Source organism: Scyliorhinus canicula, chromosome 17 (assembly GCF_902713615.1).
Source record: "Scyliorhinus canicula chromosome 17, sScyCan1.1, whole genome shotgun sequence".
In the NCBI taxonomy this organism is placed as follows: Eukaryota; Metazoa; Chordata; class Chondrichthyes; order Carcharhiniformes; family Scyliorhinidae; genus Scyliorhinus; species Scyliorhinus canicula.
In genome coordinates this window covers 14,353,788-14,379,906 of record NC_052162.1, presented here as the reverse complement: position 1 = coordinate 14,379,906, position 26,119 = coordinate 14,353,788, and the positions used below count along the sequence as shown (strand labels likewise).

Below are 26,119 nucleotides of genomic sequence, written 5' to 3'. Positions count from 1 at the left end.
CACAAGGGGGCTTTGAAGACTCCCCACAGACAGTGACCCGAGCCAGAAATCGAACCTGGGACCCTGGAGCTGTGAAGCAACTGTGCTAACCAATGTGCGGCTGTGCTGTCCCCAGTAAAGGTTTGGGTGTTACTAAAGAACCCGTGTACACAGGGACAATTTGATGTATAGAATAAATAAATAAATTCGATGTTTGACAGAAAAAGGACATCATTCAGAAGTGTCACTTCATATCTTAAAATTCCCCGAGTCCCAGTCACTTGACAGAAGGATGTGCAGTAAGTATATTTTGCGTGACTTGACAAATTGAAGGAATAATTTAGCATGTCACACAGAGAGTGCACTGGTGAAAGATCTCAACAGGGAGCCATCAAGGTGAAACAAGTCACACACATAGAGTTGTCAACAGCGCCAAAAGATGTCTGGCTTATTAAAACTTGATGGGACGTCAAGGTTGGTGATGTGAAGAGCCTGCAGTGTTAATTCCCCTCAATTTCCTCTTCGTACATTCAATCAAATTACAAGAAGATAAGGCTGGACACAAGAGGCAACGAGATCAGGTGCTTCTCACAACACTGCCACACAGGGCACATGTGGAAATTACACAATGTCAAATCACTGCCCAATGCTGATCCCGTGTCTGTCACAGGACAGTCTGCGGACTCCCCACTTCAAAAGTTTAAAATATAAACAACCCAAACATTTAAAGCATGCATTTCCCTTTTTGTTTGGATTGCCGGTGGTTGAAACTATTGCAGCACAATATGACTATCAAATGATGTCCACCGCTCCTATAATGGAAACCAGAGGCAGAAATAATAATAATCTTCGTTGCAAGCAGAACAGAAATGAGAAATGTGGCGCTTCAACATAACATGGTCAAATAGAAACCATGCACCATCTTTAGCTTCATTGAGAACCTAAATAGGTTACCAAAAATTATTGATTCATAGGCCAGAATTCTACATTGCTCAGAAACGTGTAAAATTACGAGGAAATTAGGCTCGTGTCCTGATGTCATTGCACCCTTGCAGGATATTTTGGTCTGTGGGTGTGGCAGCGAGCCAGGGATGCACCCGCTGGCAATCAAGAAGCCAATTTAAACTGATTAAACAGCAATTGAACAGAGTGGTACGGTGGCTCAGTGGTTAGCACTGCTGCCTCACGGCACTGAGGACCTGGAATTGATGCTGGCCCCGGGTCACTGTCTGTGTGGAGTTTACACATTCTCCCCGTGTCTGCGTGGGTTTCACCCCCACAACCCAAAACAATGTGCAGGATAGGTCGATTGGCCACGTTAAATCTTCCCTTAAGTGGAAAAATAAATAAATAAACAGCAATTGAATGCAATTTCACATGGCCTGTCTGCTTTTATGGCGGGCAAGGTGGCCTGTATGTTTAAGCTGTATCCTGGCTCTGGGAGGGGGCAGGGATGAAAGGTCAGGACTCAAATAAAAGGAACAAGTGTGTCTGGGGACTGAGGTCTGTGTACGATTGTACTGCCTGGGAACCCGTGGCATGGTTTTTCTTTTGGTATTTATTTTTTACAAGTCGGCAGCTCCCTCAGAGAGCGGCTGGCCCACTCAGTGAGCACACTGGAAGCACCTTCCCGCACGCTCCCTTTTTCCTAGCACCCGCCTTCCCTGGCAGAGCTCCGCCTCTCCCAGAGCGCGTTTCATGCTGTATGGCCAGTCGACCCAATATTCCGTTAATAGCTCGTTCTCGGGCGGGAGCGCGTTTCACATCTGCTGCCACCCACCCCAACTTGGAGCACACCCCAAATGTAAAATTGGGGCCACAATGATGTAATCCTCTAATCATTTATTCTCGTTTTCCATCCTCATTGTGTTGATTGAAAGAAGATAGATTTAAAAAGTAACTGATGGAGCTGCGTTACTTTCAAAGTTTGTGGATGTCTGAGCAGGATGTGTGTACAACAACAACGCACTGTATTTAAATAGTGCTGTTGATGAGTGCCCCCCCCCCGCGCTCCATTGCTGTGTAATCAAACAGCATTTGACAACAAGTCACAGAAGGAGGTATTGGCACAGATGATCAAATCATTGGCCAAAGAGGTATGATTTAAGGAGCATCAAAAGAGAGGAGAGGGAGTAGAGGGGTGGGAGCGGGGTGCGGGTGGGGAGGGAGGTTCCAGGAGAGAATTCCAGGGCTCAGGGCCTCGGCAGCTGAAGGCATGGCCATCAAGAGAGCACGACTGAATACTGCTACATTTTCGCCTGAGTTCTTGTCTTTGCTAATTGTGGTAATTGTATTTGAGACAGTGGAGGGGGGGGGGGGGGGAGAGGCTTGACGTGGTCGGAGAAATGTATTTCTGGGACACTGTACAAATCATTGGAGGTAATCATACTGTAAAACTGATGTGTGTTACACCTCTCCCACCATATTGCCAACTTTTGGGCATGTCCTATTATGGCCCACCGTTTCCTGCGCTGAAGCGACACAAAGAATGAATGCTGTGGTGTGAACAGACTAATGACAGCCCATCTGACGAGTTGCTCTATGTTCCAAAGGGCACAATTGAAATCCAAACTAATTTGCATGTTAATCAATGGGTGACGTGCAATAATTAGCTCCACATGCACTATGCACAATTAAACATGACTGACAGCTTACTCGCAAGGAAGCTCGAAAGTGTGTATCAGATTTTCTCCTGAATGAGATATCCCTTTATTCCCATCACCCAGCAGGTCATGTTTATTTTATATACATGAAACTTTAATGAATGTTACTTTGATTTGAAAATGGTGCAATGCAGTCAAATAAATGTTTGCGTATTTGTTTCTTGCAAATGTAGCGAACAAATAGAACAACATCTGCTACTTGAATCTACATTTGATATCTGAATTTGATGGTTTCTCAGCGTGAGTGAGTTGAAGACACCGGTTTAATTCTGCATGAGGAGGACATCTTATATGCTTCAAACAATTTTGGACTCGGTAATGATGCATGATACATACTTGACTAAGTGCACATTTTTTCACAAATTCTGTTTTCTGTCTACAATCTTCCAGGAAGCAACAGAGTTATAGAATCCTTACAGCGCAGAAGGAGGAAATTCAGCCCATCGAATCTGTACTGACCAACCGAAAGAGCACCCTACCGAGGCCCACTCCCCCACCCTATCCCCGTACCCCCACCTAACCTTTGGACACTAAGGGCAATTTAGCATGGCCAATCCACCTAACCTGCACACTTTAGACTGTGGGAGGAAACTGAAGCACCCGGAGGAAACCCACGCAGACACGGGGGAGAACATGCAAACTTCACGAAAGGTCGGATTCAAACCCAGGCCCCTGGCGCTGTGTGGCAGCGGTGCTAACCACTGTGCAATCATGCCACCCATTGTGATAGAATCACAATGAGAGAATGCTCCTGAAACAGAAAAAGAACCATGGATGAACCATATCTCGGAAGTCTTAACTGAGGGATATTTTGGGATATTTGCGTCCAAACGAAGCATCCAATTGAATTTCCAATTTCTATGTTAATTTAAAGAAAGTCACTGAACCTCAAAGGTGCATGACATTAAACATGGGACATGATTTAGCGATCTCATCGCCTCCAACTTGGTGTCGGGACGAGGCACTAATGCTCGAAATGTCTCGCGGGATTCAACGGAACTTTGTGAGGCGTCGCAATCTCAATCTAGCTCTCGCTGGGGTGGTAGGGGCACTACCAGGATGCCAGGCTGGTAGTGCCTAAATGGCAGGTTTCCCATGCCAGTGGTCAGACCTGGGGGTGGGGGCCGGGGGGCAGTGAGGCGGGGGGGGGGGGGGTCTTGCCAATTGGAGACAGGATGAGGGGCCTCGTGGATCCCAGAAGAGTAAGCTGGGTAAGAAGGGGTGGTCCTGGGGACGTGCTAGTGGTGCTGAGAGTGGTTGAAAGTTCGGTGTTACCTTTAAAAATGGCGCTGATCCGCAACTTAAAGAGGGACTTAAAGAGTAGCCTCGATGGAGAGTTCTTCACTGAGGCCAAAAATTGGCAAAGTGCCATTGAATAGCAGGGTCTTTCTCAGTGCTGCAGGCGAGCGGAAAGTGGCATAGTGGTATTGTCGCTGGACTAGTAATCCAGAGACCTAGGGTAATGCCCTGGAGCCCTAGGTTGGAATACCGCCAGTGCAGATGGTGGAATTTGAATTCAAGAAAAATCTGGAATTAAAGAAATAAAGTTCATGAGACCATCGTCAATTGTAAAAAATCCATCTGGTTCACTCATGTCCTTTAGGGAAGGAAATCTGTCATCCTTACCTAGTCTGGCCTACATGTGACTCCAGACCCACCAGCAATAAATGCTGGCCCAGCCAGCAATGCCCACATCCCACGGGACAAATTAATATGAAAGACACTGAGAAACACCCCACTCAACACACAAGCCTGTGGTGTTTTCTATTGCAAGTCTCTTCAATAAGTACAGAAGATTCTCATCACAGTGAGGAAGAGAAATCCTTTACTTTTGAACACATTGTGAAGAATGTCAGTATTCATAGAATTTATAGTGCCGAAGGAGGCCATTCGGCCCGTAGTATCTGCACCGGCCAGCGCCGGCCCTAGGGTTGCTGGCGCCCTGGGCAAGCTGAACTTCAGCGCCCTTCGGGGGGGGGGGGGCCGAGGCGGGGGGGGGCGAGGCGGGGGGGCGAGGGCGGGGGGGGCGGGCAAGGCGGGGGGGGGGGGCCGAGACGGGGGGCCGAGACGGGGGGCGGGGCCGAGGCGGGGGGGCTGGCCGGGCGGGGGGGGGGGCCGAGGCGGGGGGCGGGGCCGAGGGGGTGGGGGAGGGGGGGGGGGGGCGAGGCGGGGGGGCGGGGGCTAGAGGCGGGGTGGCGGGCCGAGGTGGGTGGGGGGCCGAGAGCGAGGGGGGGCGGCCGGAGGCGGGGGGGGGAGGGGGGGCGGCCGGAGGAGGGGGGGGCGGAGGGGGCCGCCCTGGGGGAGGGCGGCCACCGCGCATGCGCTGGTTGGCACCGGCCCAACTGCGCATGTGCGGGACCCGAGTCTCTGGCGCCCCCCTAGCACACGGCGCCCCGGGCGACTGCCCGAGTTGCCGGTATCTTGGGCCGGCCCTGGCACCGGCCCTTGGAAAGAGCACTCTACCCAAGCCCACGTCTCCACCCCATCCCTGTGACCCAGCAATCCCACTTAACCAGGCAGCTGAATGTTATCCCACTTAACATCTTTTGCACTCTTTGCGTCTTTGTGATTTCGTGATTAAGACGATTTACTGAGCTAAACAATGGACATTCTAGTGCGATGATAGGCCGGGATGTCTCGAGAGTCCCTTGGCCACGTTCTTTAACGTTGGCGTGAAAGAGGCACCGGAACTACATTCTACTCAGGCATCACCGTCCTCGCTCATCCGGATGCCCCCTTTTGTCGGGGGGCTAGGTCCGCTACTGGAGTGGTCCCCTGCAGCTCCACCGCTACGGAAATGACCGCGTGAGGTTCGCGCATGGCGCGCGACAACTGCGTGATTCCACGCATGTGCGCTACGGCCGGCGGATTCCGCGCTGGGGGTGGGTTCCCGCGCCTGCGCTGAGGCCCCCGGGCAATATGGCGGATCACTGCAGGGGCCGGCGCTGAGAAACATGAGGCCCCACGGAACAGCCTGTCCGCCGTCAGTTAGGGCCTCCGATCCCCGGGCCCAGGCCACCATGCCCCCCCCCCCCCCCCCCCCCCCCCCCCCCCCCGGGGGTCCAGATCCCTCCACAACCCCCTCCAGACGGCCCCCATAGACACACCTTCCGGATCTCGCCCTGTGGGAACTGAGTAACCACGCCATCGAGACTCGGCTGAACTCGGCGGGCACACGGCCTGTCGAGGCCCGGTGAATCACCAGGGTGGCCGCTTTCAATAGCCCCCCGAAAGTCGCAGCGGCGATCCTGTCGGCGCCGGATAATCGGCTCCAGAGAATCAACGAGCCGGCGCTGCGCCCCCGGGAATTCTCCGACCCGGCGCCTGGTCCGAGAATCCAAGCCATATCTATTGTGCTTGCAGAAACTCAATGTGGTCTCACACTGGAGATTTTCATCCCAGGAGTTAATTTGGGCTGAATTTGAATCCAGATCCCACATGTGAAATGAGAATGCATCAATCCAGTGTATCCAGTGTATTAGGGGCTGGTTTAGCCCACAAGGCTAAATCGCTGGCTTTTAAAGCAGGCCAAGCAGGCCAGCAGCAGTTCGATTCCTGTACCAGCCTCCCCGGACAGGCGCCGGAATGTGGCGACTAGGGGCTTTTCACAGTAACTTCATTGAAGCCTACTCGTGACAATAAGCGATTTTCATTTCATTTCATTTTCACCAAGTTCATATCATTGCTTTGAACGATTGGATTGTGCAGGCAAAAGAACACTTTCATGCAAAAGAAAGTAAATAATCACATTATTGTCAATAGTTTTGTCAAAGTATTTATTTAATTCCTTTTTGAAAGTCAGTATTGAATCTCCTTCCAACCCCCTTTCAGGCCACACATTCCAAATAGTTTATCCTCAATCTCAGGTTTCCTTCCAGTAACTATTTCTCCAAGTTTGTTGGCAATGCCTTCCTTTAACTGGTTGTTAGGAAGTGCCCTGGAGGGGACAGGACTGAGCTGTGTCATATAACACTGCTTGGTCAGATTTGGTGGATCCACTAGGTCTGCCAAGTGGATGCCCAATATTAACATCCTTGGCCTGGGCTGAGTGTTTGCACTTTGCTCCCTGAGTCAGCAGGTTTTGGGTTCCAGGGACCTGAGCACATATTCTCGGCTTGCACTGCAGAGAAATACTGAAGGTATGCTGCACTGCTAGAGGGGGTCACCTTTTGGGTGAGATGCTAATCCGAGGCCTCGTTTGCCCTCTCGGGTGGGTGATGGTCAAAGATCCCACAACACTTTTTTGAATCCTCTCTAGTGTCTATCAGGTACTCCATGAATGCAATTCTTTCTTTCCTAATTTCCATCAATTTATAATAATATAATAATCTTTATTGTCACAAGTAGACTTACATTGCAATGAAGTTACTATGAAAAGCCCCTGGTCGCCACATTCCGGCGCCTGTTCAGGTACACGGAGGGAGAATTCAGAACGTCCAAATTACCTGACAAGCACATCTTTTGGGACGAAACCGGAGCACCCGGAGGAAACCCACACAGATACGGGGAGATCGTGCAGACTCCGCACAGGCAGTGAATCGAACCTGGGACCCCCGCACAGTGAAGCCACAGTGCTAACCACTGTGCTACCGTACTGCCCTATTCACAATTCACAGCTCCACTGAAGGAAAGCAAGAAAGGGCATACATTTCTATAGCACCTTTCACATCCTCAAGCTAAGTGCTGCATCGCCGACAAGTTAATTTTGAGTGTAGTCATCCGAATTACCTGGAACTATGCACAGTGGGGTCCAATAGCAATTATCCAATTGACTGATTAAACTGTTTGATGACATTGGTTGAGCAATAAATGTAAACCAAAAGGCCAAGAGAACTCCTCTTTTGTCCTTCAAACTGAACCAGCAGGCAAAGCCTCTCCTTTATACCTTATCTTGTGCACACGCTGTGATAAAGTAGCATTTGATTTACGTGGTGATTTCAAGTGTTACTTGAAGCTGATGGAGGGGAGAAAATTAGACATTTTCAACAGTTAGGACTAGGAGTCCTCTGATCCACCTTGTTATATTTAAATAACCACGTAAGGTAGTTCGTAGTTTGTAAAATGAATGCACTCACGTTGTTCGAGAGCTGAATGTCTCTACTGATAAGTAAAAGACGATTGCTCAACCCAAAAAAAATCGAGAGAGAGCAAATGGAACCTTGTGATTGACAAGATATTCCATCAAAAAAAAACTTGCTCAGGGGTGGGTAGAACGTGTCCCCTATCGTTCGGGGTATCAATCCCAAAGCTGGGAATTCAATCTTACTTCCCTCTAGCTTCTGTTCAGAGCTGCCTGCCTGCCAAGGTGGCACTGTAAAATCAATAGTGAAATGACAGTAATAGGATTTGTAATAGCAAACTTTGTCTTTGTGTTTGAGCCAGTTATATTGCATTGATATATATGCACAGGTCACTCTGAAGGATAAAGTGCTGGGATGCAGAGTGTTTGAATCATTCTGCACCCAGTGACAAATAAACCTCCTATCTCGGGTGCAGCAGAGGTCAGTCACAATGCAACACTTGATCTGATTTATGTTATTTCAGTACAACCACTTAGCCGAAAGCTGTGCAAACTCCTGCCATGTAAAAATGCGATAATTGTACAGCTGACAAGCGATAGGTAAAGGAGTATCATACAGGAAAAGGCAGGTAGAGAGGAAGAGAGGAAGAAGAAGGGCATTTGGGGAGGGAATTTCAGAATTTCCAGCCCTGGCAACTGAAGGCATGGCCACCAATAGAGAGGCTATAAAAATTAGGCATGCGTAATAGGCCAGAATCGAGCAGCGAAGAGATTTTGGGGAGTTTCAGAAGTAGAGGCCATTATAGAAATCGGAAGGGGCAAGACGATGGATGGAACAAGGGCGAGAATTTAAAAACTTAAGTCAATGACGAAAATGAAACTTCCTTCAGCTCAATGTCAATGACGGAGACACAAAGTACTGCCGAACCTAAGGTCTTTAAGGTGACATGAGTATACCAAGTTCGGAACGATTCAACCAAAAAATTTCTAGGTGCCGTTTGGATGTGTTTGGCAGGGTATTTCTTGCTGGGTTTTTGGGTGAGATCCACACACTACGGTATTCACCCACACTTAGGACATGATTTACCTGCCAGGTACCACCAGAATCGGTATGGGACGTGGCTGGTAGTTCCCGCGCGAGGACTCATCTGGGATTCCCAGCGTTATCATAGAATTTACAGTGCAGAAGGAGGCCATTCGGCCCTTCGAGTCTGCACCGGCTCTTGGAAAAAGCACCCTACCCAAGGTCAACACCTCCACCCTATCCCCATAACCCAGTAACCCCACCCAACACTAAGGGCAATTTTGGACACTAAGGGCAATTTATCATGGCCAATCCACCTAACCTGCACATCTTTGGACTGTGGGCGGAAACCGGAGCACCCGGAGGAAACCCACGCAGACACGGGGAGGATGTGCAGACTCTGCACAGACAGTGACCCAAGCCGGGAATCGAACCTGGTACCCTGGAGCTGTGAAGCAATTGTGCTAACCACAATGCTACCGTGCTGCCCTTGCGAGAGCTAACGAGAACTTGCGAGACGTCACGATTTGGGTCCCGTCCACAATAGGTGGGTGGTACCCAGGCTTGCAGAGTTAAATGAGCTGAAAGACTCACTTCATTCTGCCGACGCCAGATCTAACTGGCTCCCGGGAACTACCGGCCTCTTAAGATGCCTCTTAAACATCGCTATTGTATCTGCTTCCACCACCTCCCCCTGAAACACGTTCCAGGTACTTACCGCCCTCTGTCTAAACGATTTGCCTCCTATATCTCTGTGGCGCTAACAATTGCACACAAAGACTCGAATCGGTACAAGAGAGGCTTTATTACAGTGAGATGCTATTCCTTCGGCTGCAGCTGTAGAATGGCATCTCAGGGAAACTTATGAATATTTATACTGCTCCCTGTGGGCGGAGCTAGCCGGCAGGGGCTTACCAGCAAATTCTGTAATACAGGTACTGTCGTACATCCCCTAATGCAAGCACACACAATGTGGTGATATGATCTGCATACTCGTCTGCCATTGGGCCAGAACGTCGGCTTACCATTGGCCCTGGTCGGTCATGTGCCTCTCGACCGATTGGCCGAGAGGCTGAGTTAACCACGCCTCTATTAACAAGGTATAAATGGTCAGACGCCTGACGATCGGCCCTTTCCATTGTAGACGATCGCAGAGCTGTGTTCTAATCAATTAAAGCCTGACTTTGGTAAATCACTCGCCTCGCGTACAATTGATGGTACATCACACATATATATTCAGTGGTAGATCACCACATTCACCACCTGTAAAAAATGAGTCCGGCGGGGGTGACGTGAAACTATAATACATAAATGTGATCTATTTACAGAGGGGGGGGAAATCCATCGGGAACCCGGTGCCCGCCACAGGTTGAGTCGGACCGGCGTCAGATGTTCCGTTGTTAGCGACGCAGCAGTGGTGGCGATGTCTGCACAAGCAGTGTCGGTGTCAACGGCGTCGGTGCTGGCGGTGTTGGTGCTGGCGGTGTTGGTGCTGGCCAGTGGCTGGATGACTCCGGGAGCGAGCCGAAATCTTCCATGTCCTCTAGTGTGGGCAGGGGATCGAAGGATGGACCTGGTGGGGCTGAAGTCTGGGGCGCCGTGGAATAGGAGGGTGGCGCCTGGGTAGGGAGGAGTGTGGGCATGGGATCTGCACCCGAGGGAGCCAGGTCCCTGAGCGAGACTGTATCCTGGCCGCCGTCGGGGAACTCCACATAGCCATATTGGGGGTTCGCGTGGAGCAGGCGTAACTTGTCCACCAGAGGGTCTGCCTTGTGGAGCCTAACATGCCTACGAAGTAGGACCGGCCCTGGAGCTGTGAGCCAAGTCGGGAACGACACCCCGATGTAGACTTCCTAGGGAAGGCAAAAACACGTTCATGGGGTGTGTTGTTAGTTGCGGTGCACAGCAGTGACGGAATGGAATGGAGCGCGTCAGGGAGGACCTGCTGCCAGCGAGCGGCTGGGAGGTTCCTGGACCGTAGGGCCAGCTGGACGGCCCTCCATACCATCCCGTTCTCCCTCTCTACCTGCCCGTTTCCCCGGGGGTTGTAGCTGGTCGTCCTGCTGGAAGTGATACCCCTGCTGAGCAGGAACTGACGCAGCTCATCGCTCATGAACGAGGATCCCCTGTCACTGTGGATATAGTCGGGGAAACCGAACAGAGCAAATATGGAATCAAGGGCCTTGATGACGGTGGCAGACGTCATATCCGGGCATGGGATGGCGAAGGGGAACCTAGAGAATTCATCGACCACACTAAGGATGTAGGTGTTGCGGTCGGTGGAGGGGAGGGGCCCTTTGAAATCCACGCAGTGGTGTTCAAAGGGGCGGGATGCTTTCACCAGGCGCGCGCGGGCTGGCCGGTAGAAGTGCGGCTTGTACTCCGCACAGACCTGGCAGTCTCTGGTGACTGTCCGTACTTCCTCGACGGAGTAGGGCAGCTGGCGGGCTATGACCAGATGGTACAACCGGGTGATCCCCGGATGGCAAAGGCTCTCGTGCAAGGCACGGAGCTGGTTCACTTGTGCGCTGGCACATGTACCTCGGGAGAGGGCGTCTGGGGGCCCGTTGAGCTTGCCGGGGCGATACAAGATCTTTTAATTATAGGTGGAGAACTCAATTCTCCACCGCAAGATTTTGTCGTATTTGATCTTGCCCCGCTGCGTGTTGTTAAACATGAAGGCTACCGACCGTTGGTCAGTGAGTAGAGTGAATCTCCTGCCGGTCAGGTAATGCCTCCAGTGCCGCACCGCTTCAACGATTGCCTGGGCCTCCTTTTCAACAGAGGAATGTCGGATTTCTGAGGCATGGAGGGTGCGGAAAAAAATGCCACGGTTCTGCCAGCCTGGTTTAGAGTGGCGGCAAGGGCGACAACTGAAGCATCGCTCTCTACTTGGAAGGGCAGTGTCTCATCTACTGCATGCATCCCGGCCTTGGCTATGTCTGAGCGAATACGAGCGAAGGCCTGTTGTGCCTCGGCCTTGAGGGGAAATTTTGTGGACTGGATCAGTGGGCGGGCCTTGTCCGCGTATTGTGGAACCCACTGGACGTAGTAAGAAAAGAACCCCAGGCATCGTTTGAGAGTCTTGGGGCAGTGGGGGAGAGGAAGCTCCATGAGGGGGCGTATGCGGTCGGGATCGGGCCCCAGTAGTCCGTTTTGGACTACGTAGCCAAGGATGGCTAAGCGGTCTGTGCTGAATACGCACTTTTCCTTGTTATAAGTGAGGTTGAGGAGAGATGCAGTGTGGAGAAATTTTGCAAGGTTGGCGTCATGGTCCTGCTGGTCGTGGCCGCAGATGGTGACACTGTCTAAGTATGGAAACATGGCCCGCAGTCCGTACCGGTCAACTATGCGGTCCATTTCTCGCTGAAATACTGAGGCCCCGTTAGTGACGCCGAAGGGAACCCTAAGAAATTGATACAGTCGACCGTTCGCCTCGAAGGCAGTGTAGGGAAGGTCCGATTTACGGATGGGGAGCTGGTGGTAGGCGGTTTTCAGGTCAATTGTTGAGAAGACCCGGTACTGTGCAATCTGATTGACCATTTCAGATATGCGAGGGAGGGGGTTCAGCGTCGAGCTGCGTGTACCGGTTGATGGTCTGGCTGTAGTCCACGACCATCCTGTGTTTCTCCCCAGTTTTAACCACGACCACTTGGGCTCTCCAGGGGCTATTGCTGACCTCGATAATACCCTCCCAAAGCAGCCGCTGGACTTCGGACCTGATGAAGGTCTTGTCCTGGGTGCTGTACCGTCTGCTCCTGGTGGCGACGGGCTTTCAATCTGCAGTCAGATTGGCAAAGAGTCAACCTTGAGGGTCGTGAGGCCGCAAACGGTGAGGGGAGGTAGGGGTCCGCTGAATTTAAGGGTGAGGCTCTGGAGGTTACATTTGAAGTCCAGGCCCAGTAAAAGTGTCACACAGAGGTTGCGGAGCACGCACAGGCGGAAACGGCTGAATACCATGCCTTGTTCGGTGAGGTTGACCAGACAGAAACCCCGGATCGGGACAGAGTGGGATCCGGAGGCCAGGGAGATCCGCTGGTTGGCGGGATGGACCGCGAGGGAGTAGCGCCTTACCGTGCCCGGATGAATGAATCTGTCCATGCTCCCGGAGTCGATGAGGCAGGAGATCGCGTGGCTGTTGATAAGCACTGTTGTAGAAGCAGTGGCCAGGATGCGAGGACGAAATTGGTCGAGCGTCATGGAGGCGAGTAGCGGGCGTTCAACCGAAGAGTCCGACGAGTCCGATGAGCAGCGGCTGCGACCCGGGTCTCGTGGTCCAGTTCCGAGGGGAGGACAAAATGACGGCGTTTGGAGTACCTGCGGGGAAGGAGATGGCGGCGCCCATGCAGCGCATGTTGCGGGGGCGGGGCAAGATGGAGGCGACCATGGAGCGCATGTTGTGGGGGCGGGGCAAGATGGCGGCGACCATGTAACGCACATGGAGTCAGAGGATGAAGATTGCGGCACCGATGGTGCGCACATGGCGGGGGCGGCGAAAGATGACGGCACCCACTGATCACACGTGGAGCCGGGGAAGGAAGATGGCGGCGCACACTGATCGCAAGTGGCCCCGGAAGCAGCGGACGGTAGGGCCCATTGCACGATCGGCTGAGGCGAGGGGGAGAGTTCGGGCGCGATAGCGGCAACTGCGCGGGCCTGACACATCGCTGCAAAGTGGCCTTTCTTGCCACAGGATTTGCAGATCGCAGTGCGGGCCGGGCAGCGCTGGCGGGGGTGCTTCTGCTGACTGCAGAAGCAGCAGCGGGGACCCCCAGGGTGCGCGGTATGGCGAGCAGCACAGGCATACTGCGTGGGAGCGGCCCCAGTCGGGGGGGGGGTCGTTTGCGGGGTCCACGAGGGGAAGGATGGGTGGGCCGCGCGGTGGGCGGGGTAGGATTGCACATTACGGGAAGTGGCCGTCATTGAGAGCGCTAAAGGCTTTGTTGCCAGAAGGTCGAGAGCGGCCCCTTCCAGCAGTCGTCGCCGGATGGGGTCCGATGCAATACCCCTCACAAAGGCATCCTGCAAGAGGAGATTCGAATGTTCCATGGCCGAGATGGCCTGGCAGTCGCAGTCCCGTACTAGAGGGATAAGGGCCCGCCAGAAGTCCTCAATCGACTCACCCGGTTGCTGAACGCGAGTGGCGAGTACATGTCTCGCAAACAGAGTGTTCGTCGACTGGGCGCAATTCTCTTTGGGAAGTTCCATGGCCCGGGCATAGGTAGACGCGTCTTGAATCAGCGGGAACACGCTGGAGCTCAACCTTGAGTATAGGAGTTGTACCTTCTGAGTCTCGGATGGTGTTGGGTCCGCTGAGGTGATGTAGGCCTCGAAAACAGCCAGCCAGTGGTTAAAGTCTTTCCTGGCGTGCGGCGACTGCGGATCCAGCTGCAGGCGATCGGGCTTAATTCTGATGTCCATGATGTTGGAAAATCTCACTGTAATAAATTGTGGCGCTAACAATTGCACACAAAGACTCGAATCGGTACAAGAGAGGCTTTATTACAGTGAGATGCTATTCCTTCGGCTGCAGCTGTAGAATGGCATCTCAGGGAAACGTATGAATATTTATACTGCTCCCTGTGGGCGGAGATAGCCGGCAGGGGCTTACCGAAAAACCTGTAACACAGGTACTGTCGTACATCCCCTAATGCAAGCACACAGATATATATATATACAGTGGTAGATCACCACAATCGCCTCTGAACTTTCCCCCTTGCACCTTAAACCAATATCCGCTAGAAAACGACTTTTCTACCTTGGGGAAAAAGCATCTGACTACTAACTCTGTCTATGCCACTCATAATTTTGTAAACCTCCATCAGGTCGCCCCTCAACCTCAGTTGTTCCAGTGAAAACGATCCAGGTTCATCCAACCTCTCCTCATAGCTACCACCCTCCAGATTGGCAACGTCCTGGTAAAACTCTTCTGTACCCTCTCCACACCCTTCTGGCGACCAGAATAGACTAAGTCTATGAAACTCTCAGGGAGAGGTCACGTGATCCAGCTTTTGGGTGAAAAGACACTGGATTTTGAAAAGTGGTCAGAGAGGCTGCCACAGTGGCAACAACTTTACCCCATCTCTCTTCTGAAACCCTTCTCATTAAACCTAATTTCATTTTGATTGGATAAACCCACCAGAAGACTTCATTGCTGCAAAGTGAGAGTTATTAAAGGAGAATTTTGAATCAACACCACTGTCGCAGTGAGAAATCCCAATTTCCAGCAGCTACTGTGGACTGGGACCCTATAGCTGTAACAAGCTTTTAAAACTCTGTGAATAAATGTTCTTCCTGGCTTTACTTTTACGTGGTCAAGCCTTTAATATTTGATACTCTATAGAGTGTTACTTAGGTTTCATATGTTCTGGGGTGGCAGGGGAGGGTGTGCATTGTGTGTTTTTGCACTTGTGAGTAGTTTCATCGATTTCATAGAATTTACAGTGCAGGAGGAGGCTATTCGGGCCGGTGGGTCGGCACCGGCCCTTTGAAAGAGCACCCTACTTAAGTCCACACCTCCACCCTATCCAAACCGTAAACCCAACATTTTTGGACATGAAGCAGCAATTTAGCATGGCTAAACCCACCGAAAAACCTGTAACACAGGTACTGTCGTACATCCCCTAATGCAAGCACACAGATATATATATATACAGTGGTAGATCACCACAATCGCCTCTGAACTTTCCCCCTTGCACCTTAAACCAATATCCGCTAGAAAACGACTTTTCTACCTTGGGGAAAAAGCACATCTTTGTATTGTGGGAGGAAACCCGGCCCTTACAAAGAGCAACCTACTCAAACCCACATCTCTACCCTATCCCCGTGACCCAGTAACCCCCACTTAATGTTTTTGGACACTAAGGAGCAATTTAGCATGGCCAATCCACCTAACCTGCACATCTTTGGACTGTGGGAGGAAACCGGAGCACCCGGAGGAAACCCACGCAGACACGGGGAGAACGTGCAGACTCCGCACAGACAGTGGCCCAAGCTGGGAATCGAACCTGGGACCCCGGAGCTGTGAAGCGACAGTACTAACCACTGTGCTACCGTGCCGTCCAGTTGGACATAGTTGCACATTTTAAACGTTTTGTGAATATTTTCTGCACCTTTACTGGAATGAATTTTATATATACAAATTTGGCAATATCACCACCCTTTATCAATTCAAACTGTGTTTTAGCCAATTCGGTAATGGTCAGTTCATCCCTGTTGACCTGGTTTCAAGAGCGATAAAATTACTATGAAGAGAGACCCCATTTCATTGTCAAGTTATACGGCTAGAAGTTCAGATAAATGATTAAACATTCAGCAGATTGTGGCGTTGTGAATAATAATCCGTGAGCTGTACCTGATATCACTCTCCTTAACCTGACTGTCTTCCAGCTCCTCCATATATTTTTCACCTTTCATCCAGTAAATTATTGGGTTTACCGAGCTGTACCCAAAGAAGGCCCTGCAGATCAGGCTGGCTGGACGGCCTATTAAGAAAAAAGACAAAGAGAATTTTCAGATCACAGCATATTTCTCACATGTTCAGCGTGTACCTCTGGGTGCATCTAAATTTATATCAGACCCACCAAAGGGGGAATCTTCAAAGGAAATTGGATTAATCAGTTTCGGTGTTGTAGTCTTCGAACCTCTTCCATTTTTTGATGTGAATCATTGAGTCAGCTCCCCCTAGCATTGAAAATCATAGCCTTGCAATGCTGCTTGAGCCCTCGCATAAAATAACCCATCAAATATTGATGTCCTTTTTCAAAAAAGTGCACACTGGGCAGATTCTGTAGCCTGGTGGTCAAACTCCTGTTGTGGTTGGTTCAATAGAGCCATGCAGGGATTTGATCCACAATATGTTCGTCAGCTCCCAGTCTCATCGTGTGAAAAACCATTTCTCCTGTGGACAGGGAGGCTCGACACTTCCACCCTCTTCTGTGAAAGGCTGGCATCAAACAGTTAGAGCCACAGGCTGCGAGTTGTTTGCACCTCGGAGATGGTGGGAGGGACTGCAGTAGTAATGCCATCAAAGAGCTGGATCAGATAATGAGGCTCCGCGAAGTCTCTTCCCACATTTTGTTTGACATTGGCGAAGGGAATGGTTGCTTGTGTGTGCCACACTCTGCAATCACAGCCCCCCCCAACCTCCCATCATGCGTTTGTTACCAAAACACACAGGAGAAGCGTAATGCCATTATCTGTCAGAACTCTTTAATTGGTTGCACACCCATTGCACAAACCCTACTGCAACCCGCAACCTCACCCCCGGAACACCAGGTATACCAGCTTGCAAGATCCTTATCCTAGTGAAAATGGGGCGGACAACTGTCTCAAATGCAAACTCCATATTTACTTAAAGCAGTTGTGGGTCCCACCCCTGCCTCAGCTGCAGGCTGCAGGTTGGAGAAAGCAAACTCCAGAATAAAGTCCTGCACCCATCACCTGACACGCCCTCCTTCAAAAGGCATTTCCAGGCATGCATGTATCACCATCATCTGGAATCGTTCATAACCCTGGGATTTTGTACCGGGTAAGGACACAGCGGATTGACGGCCTGAGATTCTCTAAGTCCCTAAGCTTCCGGAGATACTCAGGGTCTACGTTATCGTGTCACCCAATTTGTCTCTTTAACTTTCCGTGTCATTGTCTGCGCCTGCACAACAACTAGTGCCTGTCACTCCTCCAAATTATTACGTTAATCCTCTGAATACAGGAGCAGCTACTCAAACATTGCTTTCTGATCTACATCACCTGCAGCATATTAAGATCTCATAATTGTGGCGCACAGTAAGCTCAAGGCTTGTGAAATATTGACATCAGGGAGATAAATGATGTACAAATGTGCATACATTACAAGCAAACCAGCATTTTGATTTGAAGGATACAGTTTCTCATCTGTTAATAATGTGTTCCTTTAAACATTGGAAAGAATCATGTTCAACAGCATGTGATCACCAGAGGCATTCACACCGACTTATGCAACCACACCGCAAACGAACATAAAAATATTTATTGTTTGGCATGAAAGGTCAGAGGCCGAATTAACTCTCTACATCATTGTGTTTGCCAATTCATTTGAGATTGCCTCCCCCCCCCCCCCCCCCCCCCCGCCTCTTTCTCCAACATCATTTTGTGGTCTGCCCATGTCAAGGACTTGGGGATGGGTTGGTTCAGTTGACTAGATGGCTAAGAGAGTGGTGCATAAGGATGCCTCGGGCATGGGTTCAAACTCGGTAAAGGCTGTCATAGTTCATGGAGACCTGCCTCCTGAGCTCTGTGCATGTTGCAGAGTGGCGTCCCTCGTGCATTATAGCCACTCGTGACTCTCCAACAGAGAGAGAGATGTTTGTGGGCTATGGTAAATTACTTTATGTTGAGCACCATCTGCCAAGATGTACAGGAAACTTTCTTCAAGGCTTCTATCCCTGCTATCCCATTTTAAAGTTACAAGGTGTGCAAGAATCGATTAGTCCTCTGAATTTTCTTTTTGCCCCTTTTCTTTTAAGTTGCAACAGACGATCCTTTCCCGAGACATTGTACCTGGAGTCTTGCATTCACACATTCTATAGCACAGAGCATCACCATAACAACGCAGGCCAGGCCATGACACCTTCCAGTGATATTTTGGATGCTGTATTTTTAAAATATTTCCGCCTGTGCGGAGTCCTGTTAACTAGACATTGTAAATATCAGGGATTCACTAATAAATCCAAGAAGTGCTGACAGTCACAGAGAACACAGGGACAGGGTAATTGGAAAAAAAAACAGAGGTGGCATGAAAAATGTTTTATTTACATAGTGAATTGTTGTGATAATAATAGTCATTATTATTGTCACAAGTAGGCTGACATTAACAATGCGATGAAGTTACTGTGAAAACCCCTTAGCCACCACATTCCGGCGCCTGTTCGGGTACACTGAGGGAGAATTCAGAATGTCCAATTCACCTAACATGTATTTCGGGACTTGTGGGAGGAAACCAGAGCACCCGGAGGAAACCCACGCAGACACGGGGAGAACATGCAGACTCTGCACAGACAGTGACCCAAGCCGGGAATCGAACCCGGGACCCTGGCGCTGTGAAGCAACAGTGCTAAACACTGTGCTTCCGTGCCACCATTGTCTGGTGTGTCCTGTCTGAAAGAATGGAAGAAACAAATTCAATATTAAGTTTCAACTGGGAATTGGAGCAACATATGAAGGGAAACATTGGGAAAGCTCTGGGAAAAGAGAAAGGGGTATTAAATATCTCTACCAAAGAACTAGTTCAGACACGTGGGGCTAAATACCCTCATTCTGTGCTGCACCATTCTCTGATTCTGTAAACCCAAAGAGTGGTTGGAGTGGATGGAATGGTCATGCGGCACGGTGGCACAGTGATTAGCACTCAAAGCGCCAGGGACCCGGCTTCAATTCCGGCCTCAAGTGCGTGTGTGGAGCTTGCATGTTCTCCCCGCGCCTGCTTAGGTTTCATCCAGGTGCTCCGGTTTCCTCCCACAGCCCAATGCAGGTTAGGTGGATAGGCCATGCTAGAAATTGACCCCCTGTGTCCAAAGATGGCCAGGTTAGGTGGGGTTATGGGGATAGGATGGGCCGTTGCAGACTCAAAGGGCCAAATGGCCTCCTTCTGCAGTCAGGGTCTTTGGTTCTTTAAAAAAAAATTTAGAGTACCCAATTATAATTTTTTTCCAATTAAGGGGCAATTTAGCTGAGCCAATCCACCTACTCTGCACATCATGGGTTTATGGGGGGGGGAGGCCCACGCAGACACAGGGAAAATCTGCAAACTCCACACGGCCAGTGACTCGGGGCCAGGATCTAACCCAGGTCCTTGGCGCCATGGGGCTGCAGTCACTGCCCCACCGTTCTAATAGCACAGGTGCATTTCAGGGAAAGCAGGCAAGGTACAGTGGGGAGAAAGGAACAGAGAGATTTGTTGATAGGACGTGGTGAAGAGGGTTGAAGAGGAGTAGAAGAACCTGTGTAGAGCATAACCACCAGCATGGGGCGATTGGGCCGAATGGCTTGTTTCTGTGCTGTTCACCGTCAGCTCTTCGAGCCAAATCTTGCACTTTTACAACATCTTAAAATAACCGCCGAATATGTGGTGTCATGTGAGAGTACCTATAAGAAATGAGTGTTTAAGAAATGTACGTTTAAGAAATGGGTGTTTATCAGTGATGTCAGAGTGTGGGTGGAACTGGGCTGTCTGTCAGCTTTTTACTTTTGTTTTAGGCTGTTTGCTGCAGGGTGTGTTTTAGTTTCGTTTTCAGAGCTGGATAGCTGCAGTCACAGCCAGAGGTGTATGATTCTCCCTCTCTCTGTAATCTAAAGACTGTAAATTGATCCTTTGGTGATTTAAAACTAATAACTGCTCTCAGTAGTGACTTTAACCTGATGTGTTTCTGTTTAAAGGTTTTTTAAAAAGTCTTATGGATGTTAAAAGGACAGCTTAAGGGTTACTTACAGTTGTATTCTTTAGGGGCTTTATCTGAATTGATGGTTGCTTAGATGTTCACTGTATGCTTTAAAAAGGTTAACTTGAGTTCATAGAATAAACATTGTTTTGCTTTAAAAAATACTTTTCCATTTCTGTTGTACCACACCTGTAGAGTGGGCTGTGTGCTCCCCATACCACAAACTATTATAAGTTGTGGGTCAGGTGAACTCCATGAAACACTTTGGGGTTCTCTAAACCCTGGCCCATAACAGTGGCAATGTGGAATTTGATTTGTGGACAACTGTGCAATATACTGGGAGTAACTGCCACTTTAAAGTAATCAGCATAATGAACTTTATCTCTAATTCCTTGGCTGGGTTCAAACCATCTGATAGCAAAAAAATATATCTTAATCGCCGTTGCCAGCTGGGCTCAAAATGCAAACCTTTTAAATTACTTTCGCCTGTTATTAATTAGTGTTATTCCACTATAATTTTCCTGTTATGGTTCTGGGAAATCTAATCACCTCTTCTAATGGGATCCAGGTGCATCACTCTGATTTAAAAGGGACCTTAAATCACTATAATGCCCAACCTTCCTCAACTATCTGATGGTGACTGTTAAATATGCAATTAGGGAAATGATTACCTTGTGTAAAAGATAAACTGCAGGCAGAGGAATCTCATTGTGGTGTAACTGACAGTGGCAGGCACTTCAATCGAATTAACAATGTGCGCTGCAAAAATATTTGTATTTAATTATTGCAACATGAAAACATTGGCGGACAGTGCTTCATTTAATTCACTTTTTTTTTTTTTTTTTTTTTTTTTTTTTTTTTTTTTTTTTTTTTTTTTAATTTTTTTTATTGGAATTTTTTGCAGAAAATATAACAAAAAGTATAGCAAAAAGCAGTAATATGCAACTAACAGCCCCATAACACCCACAATTCCCCCCCATACCGTAACATCACATGTATCACATTCCCCCCCCCCCCCCCCCCAAACAAGAGAACTTAACCATAAATTAAAATTAGATAAATCAAATTTAAATAAAATAAGCTAACATAATCAACGCCCCCCCCCCCCCCCCCCCCCCCCCCCCCCCCCCCCCCCCCCCCCCCCCCCCCGGGTTGCTGCTGCTACTGTCCCAGTACCCTATCGTTGAGCCAGGAAGTCGAGGAAAGGTTGCCACCGTTTAAAGAACCCTTGCACCGATCCTCTCAGGGCGAATTTAACCTTCTCAAGCTTAATAAATCCCGCCATGTCATTGATCCAGGTCTCCACACTTGGGGGCCTCGCGTCCTTCCACTGTAGCAAAATCCTTCGCCGGGCTACTAGGGACGCAAAGGCCAGCACACCGGCCTCTTTCGCCTCCTGCACTCCCGGCTCTACCCCAACCCCAAAGATCGCGAGTCCCCATCCTGGCTTGACCCTGGATCCCACCACCCTTGACACCGTCCTCGCCACCCCCTTCCAGAACTCCTCCAATGCCGGGCATGCCCAGAACATATGGGCATGGTTCGCTGGACTCCCCGAGCACCTGGCACACCTATCTTCACCCCCAAAGAACCTATTCATCCTCGTCCCAGTCATGTGGGCCCTATGCAGCACCTTGAATTGGATGAGGCTAAGCCGTGCACACGAGGAGGAAGAATTTACCCTCTCCAGGGCATCAGCCCATGTCCCGTCTTCGATCTGTTCCCCCAGTTCCCCCTCCCACTTCGTTTTCAGCTCCTCTACTGACGCCTCTTCCTTCTCCTGCATAAGCTTGTAGATATCGGATATCTTCCCCTCCCCGACCCAGACCCCCGAGAGCACCCTGTCACTCACCCCCTTCGCGGGGAGCGCAGGGAATCCCTCCACCTGCCGTCTAGCAAATGCCTTTACCTGCAGATATCTAAACATGTTTCCCGGCGGGAGCCCAAATTTCTCTTCCAACTCCCCCAGGCTCGCAAACCTTCCGTCGATAAACAGGTCCTTCAGCTGTCTAATGCCCGCTCTATACCATCCCCGAAATCCCCCATCCATGTTCCCCGGGACAAACCTATGGTTCCCCCCTAACGGAGCCTCCATCGAGCCCCCCACTTCTCCCCTATGTCGCCTCCACTGCCCCCAAATCTTGAGGGTAGCTGCCACCACCGGACTCGTGGTATACCTCGTGGGAGGGAGCGGCCACGGCGCCGTTACCAGGGCCCCCAGGCTTGTATCCCCACAGGACGCTCTCTCCATCCGTTTCCATGCTGCCCCCTCCCCCTCCATCACCCACTTACGCACCATCGACACGTTGGCCGCCCAGTAATACCCCGAGAGGTTGGGCAACGCCAGCCCCCCCCCATCCCTACTCCGCTCCAAGAAGACCCTCTTCACCCTCGGGGTGCCATGCGCCCAAACAAATCCCATGATGCTGCTGGTCACCCTTTTAAAAAAGGCCCTAGGGATAAAGATGGGCAAGCACTGGAAGAGGAACAAGAACCTCGGGAGAACCGTCATTTTGACGGATTGCACTCTGCCCGCCAGCGATAGCGGCACCATGTCCCACCTTTTAAATTCCTCCTCCATCTGTTCCACTAGTCTGGTGAAGTTAAGCTTATGAAGAGCCCCCCAACTCCTGGCCACCTGCACCCCCAGGTACCTGAAACTCTTCACTGCCCTCCTGAAGGGGAGCCTCCCAATTCCCTCCTCCTGATCTCCCGGGTGCACTACAAATACCTCGCTCTTTCCTAAATTCAGCTTATAGCCCGAGAAGCCCCCAAATTCCGCTAACAGTTCCAACACCCCCGGCATTCCCCCCTCTGGGTCCGCCACATATAACAGCAGGTCGTCTGCATACAGCGATACCCGGTGCTCCTCCCCCCCCCGCACCAGACCCCTCCACTTCCCTGACTCCCTCAACGCCATGGCCAGCGGTTCAATCGCCAGTGCAAAGAGCAGGGGGGACAGGGGACACCCCTGCCTGGTCCCACGATAAAGCCTAAAATACTCCGATCTCCTTCCATTTGTGACTACACTCGCCATCGGCGCCGCGTAAAGCAGCCTCACCCATTTGATGAATCCCTCCCCAAATCCAAACCTCTCCAGCACCTCCCATAGGTACCCCCACTCAACTCTATCAAACGCCTTCTCTGCATCCAGCGCCACCACTATCTCCGCCTCCCCCTCCACTGCCGGCATCATGATAACATTGAGCAGTCTCCGCACATTCGTGTTGAGCTGCCGCCCCTTGACAAACCCTGTCTGATCTTCATGAATTACCTCTGGCACACAATCCTCTATCCTGGTAGCCAGGATCTTCGCCAGCAACTTAGCGTCTACGTTAAGGAGTGAAATAGGCCTATATGATCCGCACTGCAAGGGGTCCTTATCCCGTTTTAGGATCAAAGAGATCAGTGCCCGCGACATCGTCGGGGGCAAAGCCCCCCCCTCCCACGCCTCATTGAAAGTTCGCACCAGCAGGGGACCCACCAGGTCCGCATATTTTTTGTAAAATTCTGCCGGGAACCCGTCCGGCCCCGGGGCCTTACCTGACTGCATTTGCCCGATCCCCCTGACTAGCTCCTCCAACTCTATCGGCGCCCCCAGCCCCTCAACCAGCCTCTCTTGAACCCTTGGGAAACATAGCCTGTTCATGAAGCTCTCCATCCCCTCTCTCCCCCTCGGAGGTTCCGACCGGTACAATCCCTCGTAAAAGTCCCTAAAGACCCCGTTTACTTCTGTCCCCTTCTGCACTACATTTCCACCCCCATCCTTCACTCCCCCAATTTCCCTAGCCGCATCTCGCCTACGGAGCTGATGCGCCAACATCCTGCTCGCCTTCTCTCCATACTCATATACCGCACCCTGCGCCCTCCTCCACTGTGTCTCCGCCTTTCTGGTGGTCAACAAGTCAAAATTGGCCTGCAACCTGCGCCGTTCTCCCAGCAACCCTTCCTCCGGTGCCTCCGCATATCTCCTGTCCACCCCCAGAAGCTCTCCCACCAGTCTCTCCCTCTCCTTCCTCTCCCTCCTTTCCCTGTGGGCCCGGATGGAGATCAGCTCCCCCCGGATCACTGCTTTCAGAGCCTCCCAGACCATCCCCACCTGGACCTCCCCCGTATCATTGGTAACCAGATACCCCTCAATGCTTCTCCGAACCCTCTTACACACCTCCTCCTCCGCCAGCATCCCCACATCCAGGCGCCAGAGCGGGCGCTGGTCCCGTGCCTCCCCCATCTCCAGATCAATCCAGTGCGGGGCATGGTCCGAAATCGCTATGGCCGAATACTCGGCATCCTGCACCCTCGGGATCAACCCCCTGCTCAGGACAAAAAAGTCTATCCGGGAATAAACCCTATGGACGTGAGAGAAAAAGGAATACTCCCGCGCTCTCGGTCTCCCAAACCTCCAGGGATCCACCCCTCCCATCTGGTCCATGTATCCCCTCAGCACTTTGGCCGCCGCCGGTCTCCTACCCGTCCTTGAACTGGACCGGTCCAGTGTGGGATCCAGCACTGTGTTAAAATCTCCCCCCATGATCAGGCCCCCTGCCTCCAGGTCCGGGACGCGGCCCAACAAGCGCCTCATGAAGCCAGCATCATCCCAATTCGGGGCATATACGTTCACCAGCACCACCTTCTCTCCCTGCAGCCTACCCTTCACCATGATATATCTGCCCTCCTTGTCCGACACCACCTCAGCCGCCTCAAACGCCACCCTCTTCCCCACTAGAATCGCCACCCCCCGGTTCTTTGCGTCCAATCCTGAATGATAAACCTGCCCCACCCACCCCTTCCTCAGACGGACCTGGTCCGCCACCTTCAGGTGGGTCTCCTGGAGCATAGCCACGTCCGCCTTCAACCCCCTTAGATGGGAGACCACCCTGGTTCTCTTAACCGGCCCGTTCAGCCCCCTCACGTTCCAGGTAATCAGCCGGATCAGAGGGCAACCCGCCCCCCTCCCCTGCCGACTAGCCATAGCTTGGCAGATGTTCGCCCCAGGCCAGCATACCCCGCTCGACCCGTTCCCCATGGCGATAGCGCCTCTCCTCTTCCCCCCCGGCCCTCATCGGCTCCTTCCTAGTCGTTCCAGCAGCAACCCGGTATCCCCCCCCACCCCCCTCCCCCCCCCAGGCTAGGACCCCTCCTAGCCGCGACGCACCCTCCATGGTACTTCCGTGAGTCAGCTGACTTCTGCTGACCCCGGCAGCTCCCGCCAAAACCTATCCCCTCCCGGCTTGGGGTCATCACCCTCTTGCCACACCTCCTTGGCATTATTGCAGCGCGGGAAAAAAGACCCGTAGAGGCCCTTCCCCCATCGCAAGCTCCACCCCCCTGCCCCGCAGCGCGAGAAACCAGAGGAAAGCCCGCGCTTTCACAATGCCATACCCCATCCTTCTGACGCAGTTCCCCAAAATCCAGTTTCCCCTCAATCCCCAGCCCCGTACAGAAGAGAACATATAGAACACAAACCCCCAACACTCCCCACCTACCCCACAACCATACCCAACAGACAAACCCACCCGTAAACAGAGCAAAAAGAAAACCAGCATACATAACACACATTTCGAAGTTGAAAAAGTTGAAACAGTTGGAACAAAACAGCCACAGCGGAAACAACGCCGGCCAAAGTATGTTCCCAGGCCCTAGTTCAAGTCCAGCTTCTCCGCCTGTACAAAGGCCCACGCCTCCTCCGGGAACTCAAAGTAATGGTGCCGGTCCTTGTATGTCACCCACAGGCGCGCAGGCTGCAGCATTCCAAACCTGACCTGCTTAGCATGAAGCACCGCCTTCGTCCGGTTGAACCTGGCCCGCCGCTTAGCCACTTCCGCACTCCAGTCCTGGTAGATCCTCACTGCCGAATTCTCCCATTTACTGCTCCTCTCTTTCTTGGCCCAGCGCAGCACACACTCCCGGTCACTGAATCGGTGGAACCGCACCAGCACCGCCCTCGGGGGCTCATCTGCCTTGGGCCTCCTGGCCATCACTCTGTGCGCTCCCTCGAGCTCCAGGGGCAAATGGA

The 26,119-nt window shown here is 51.3% G+C and overlaps 1 protein-coding gene across 3 annotated transcripts in view; it reads right to left on the bottom strand.

Moving 5' to 3' along the window:
- il1rapl2 (interleukin 1 receptor accessory protein-like 2) overlaps window positions 1-26,119 on the bottom strand; it is a 1,090,987-nt gene that overhangs the window by 63,519 nt on the left and 1,001,349 nt on the right. For all 3 annotated transcript variants that reach the window (XM_038775345.1, XM_038775344.1, XM_038775346.1), the window contains exon 7: window positions 16,041-16,170. In XM_038775345.1, the coding sequence (XP_038631273.1) occupies window positions 16,041-16,170 (130 nt within the window). The remainder of the gene's footprint in view (window positions 1-16,040; window positions 16,171-26,119) is intronic.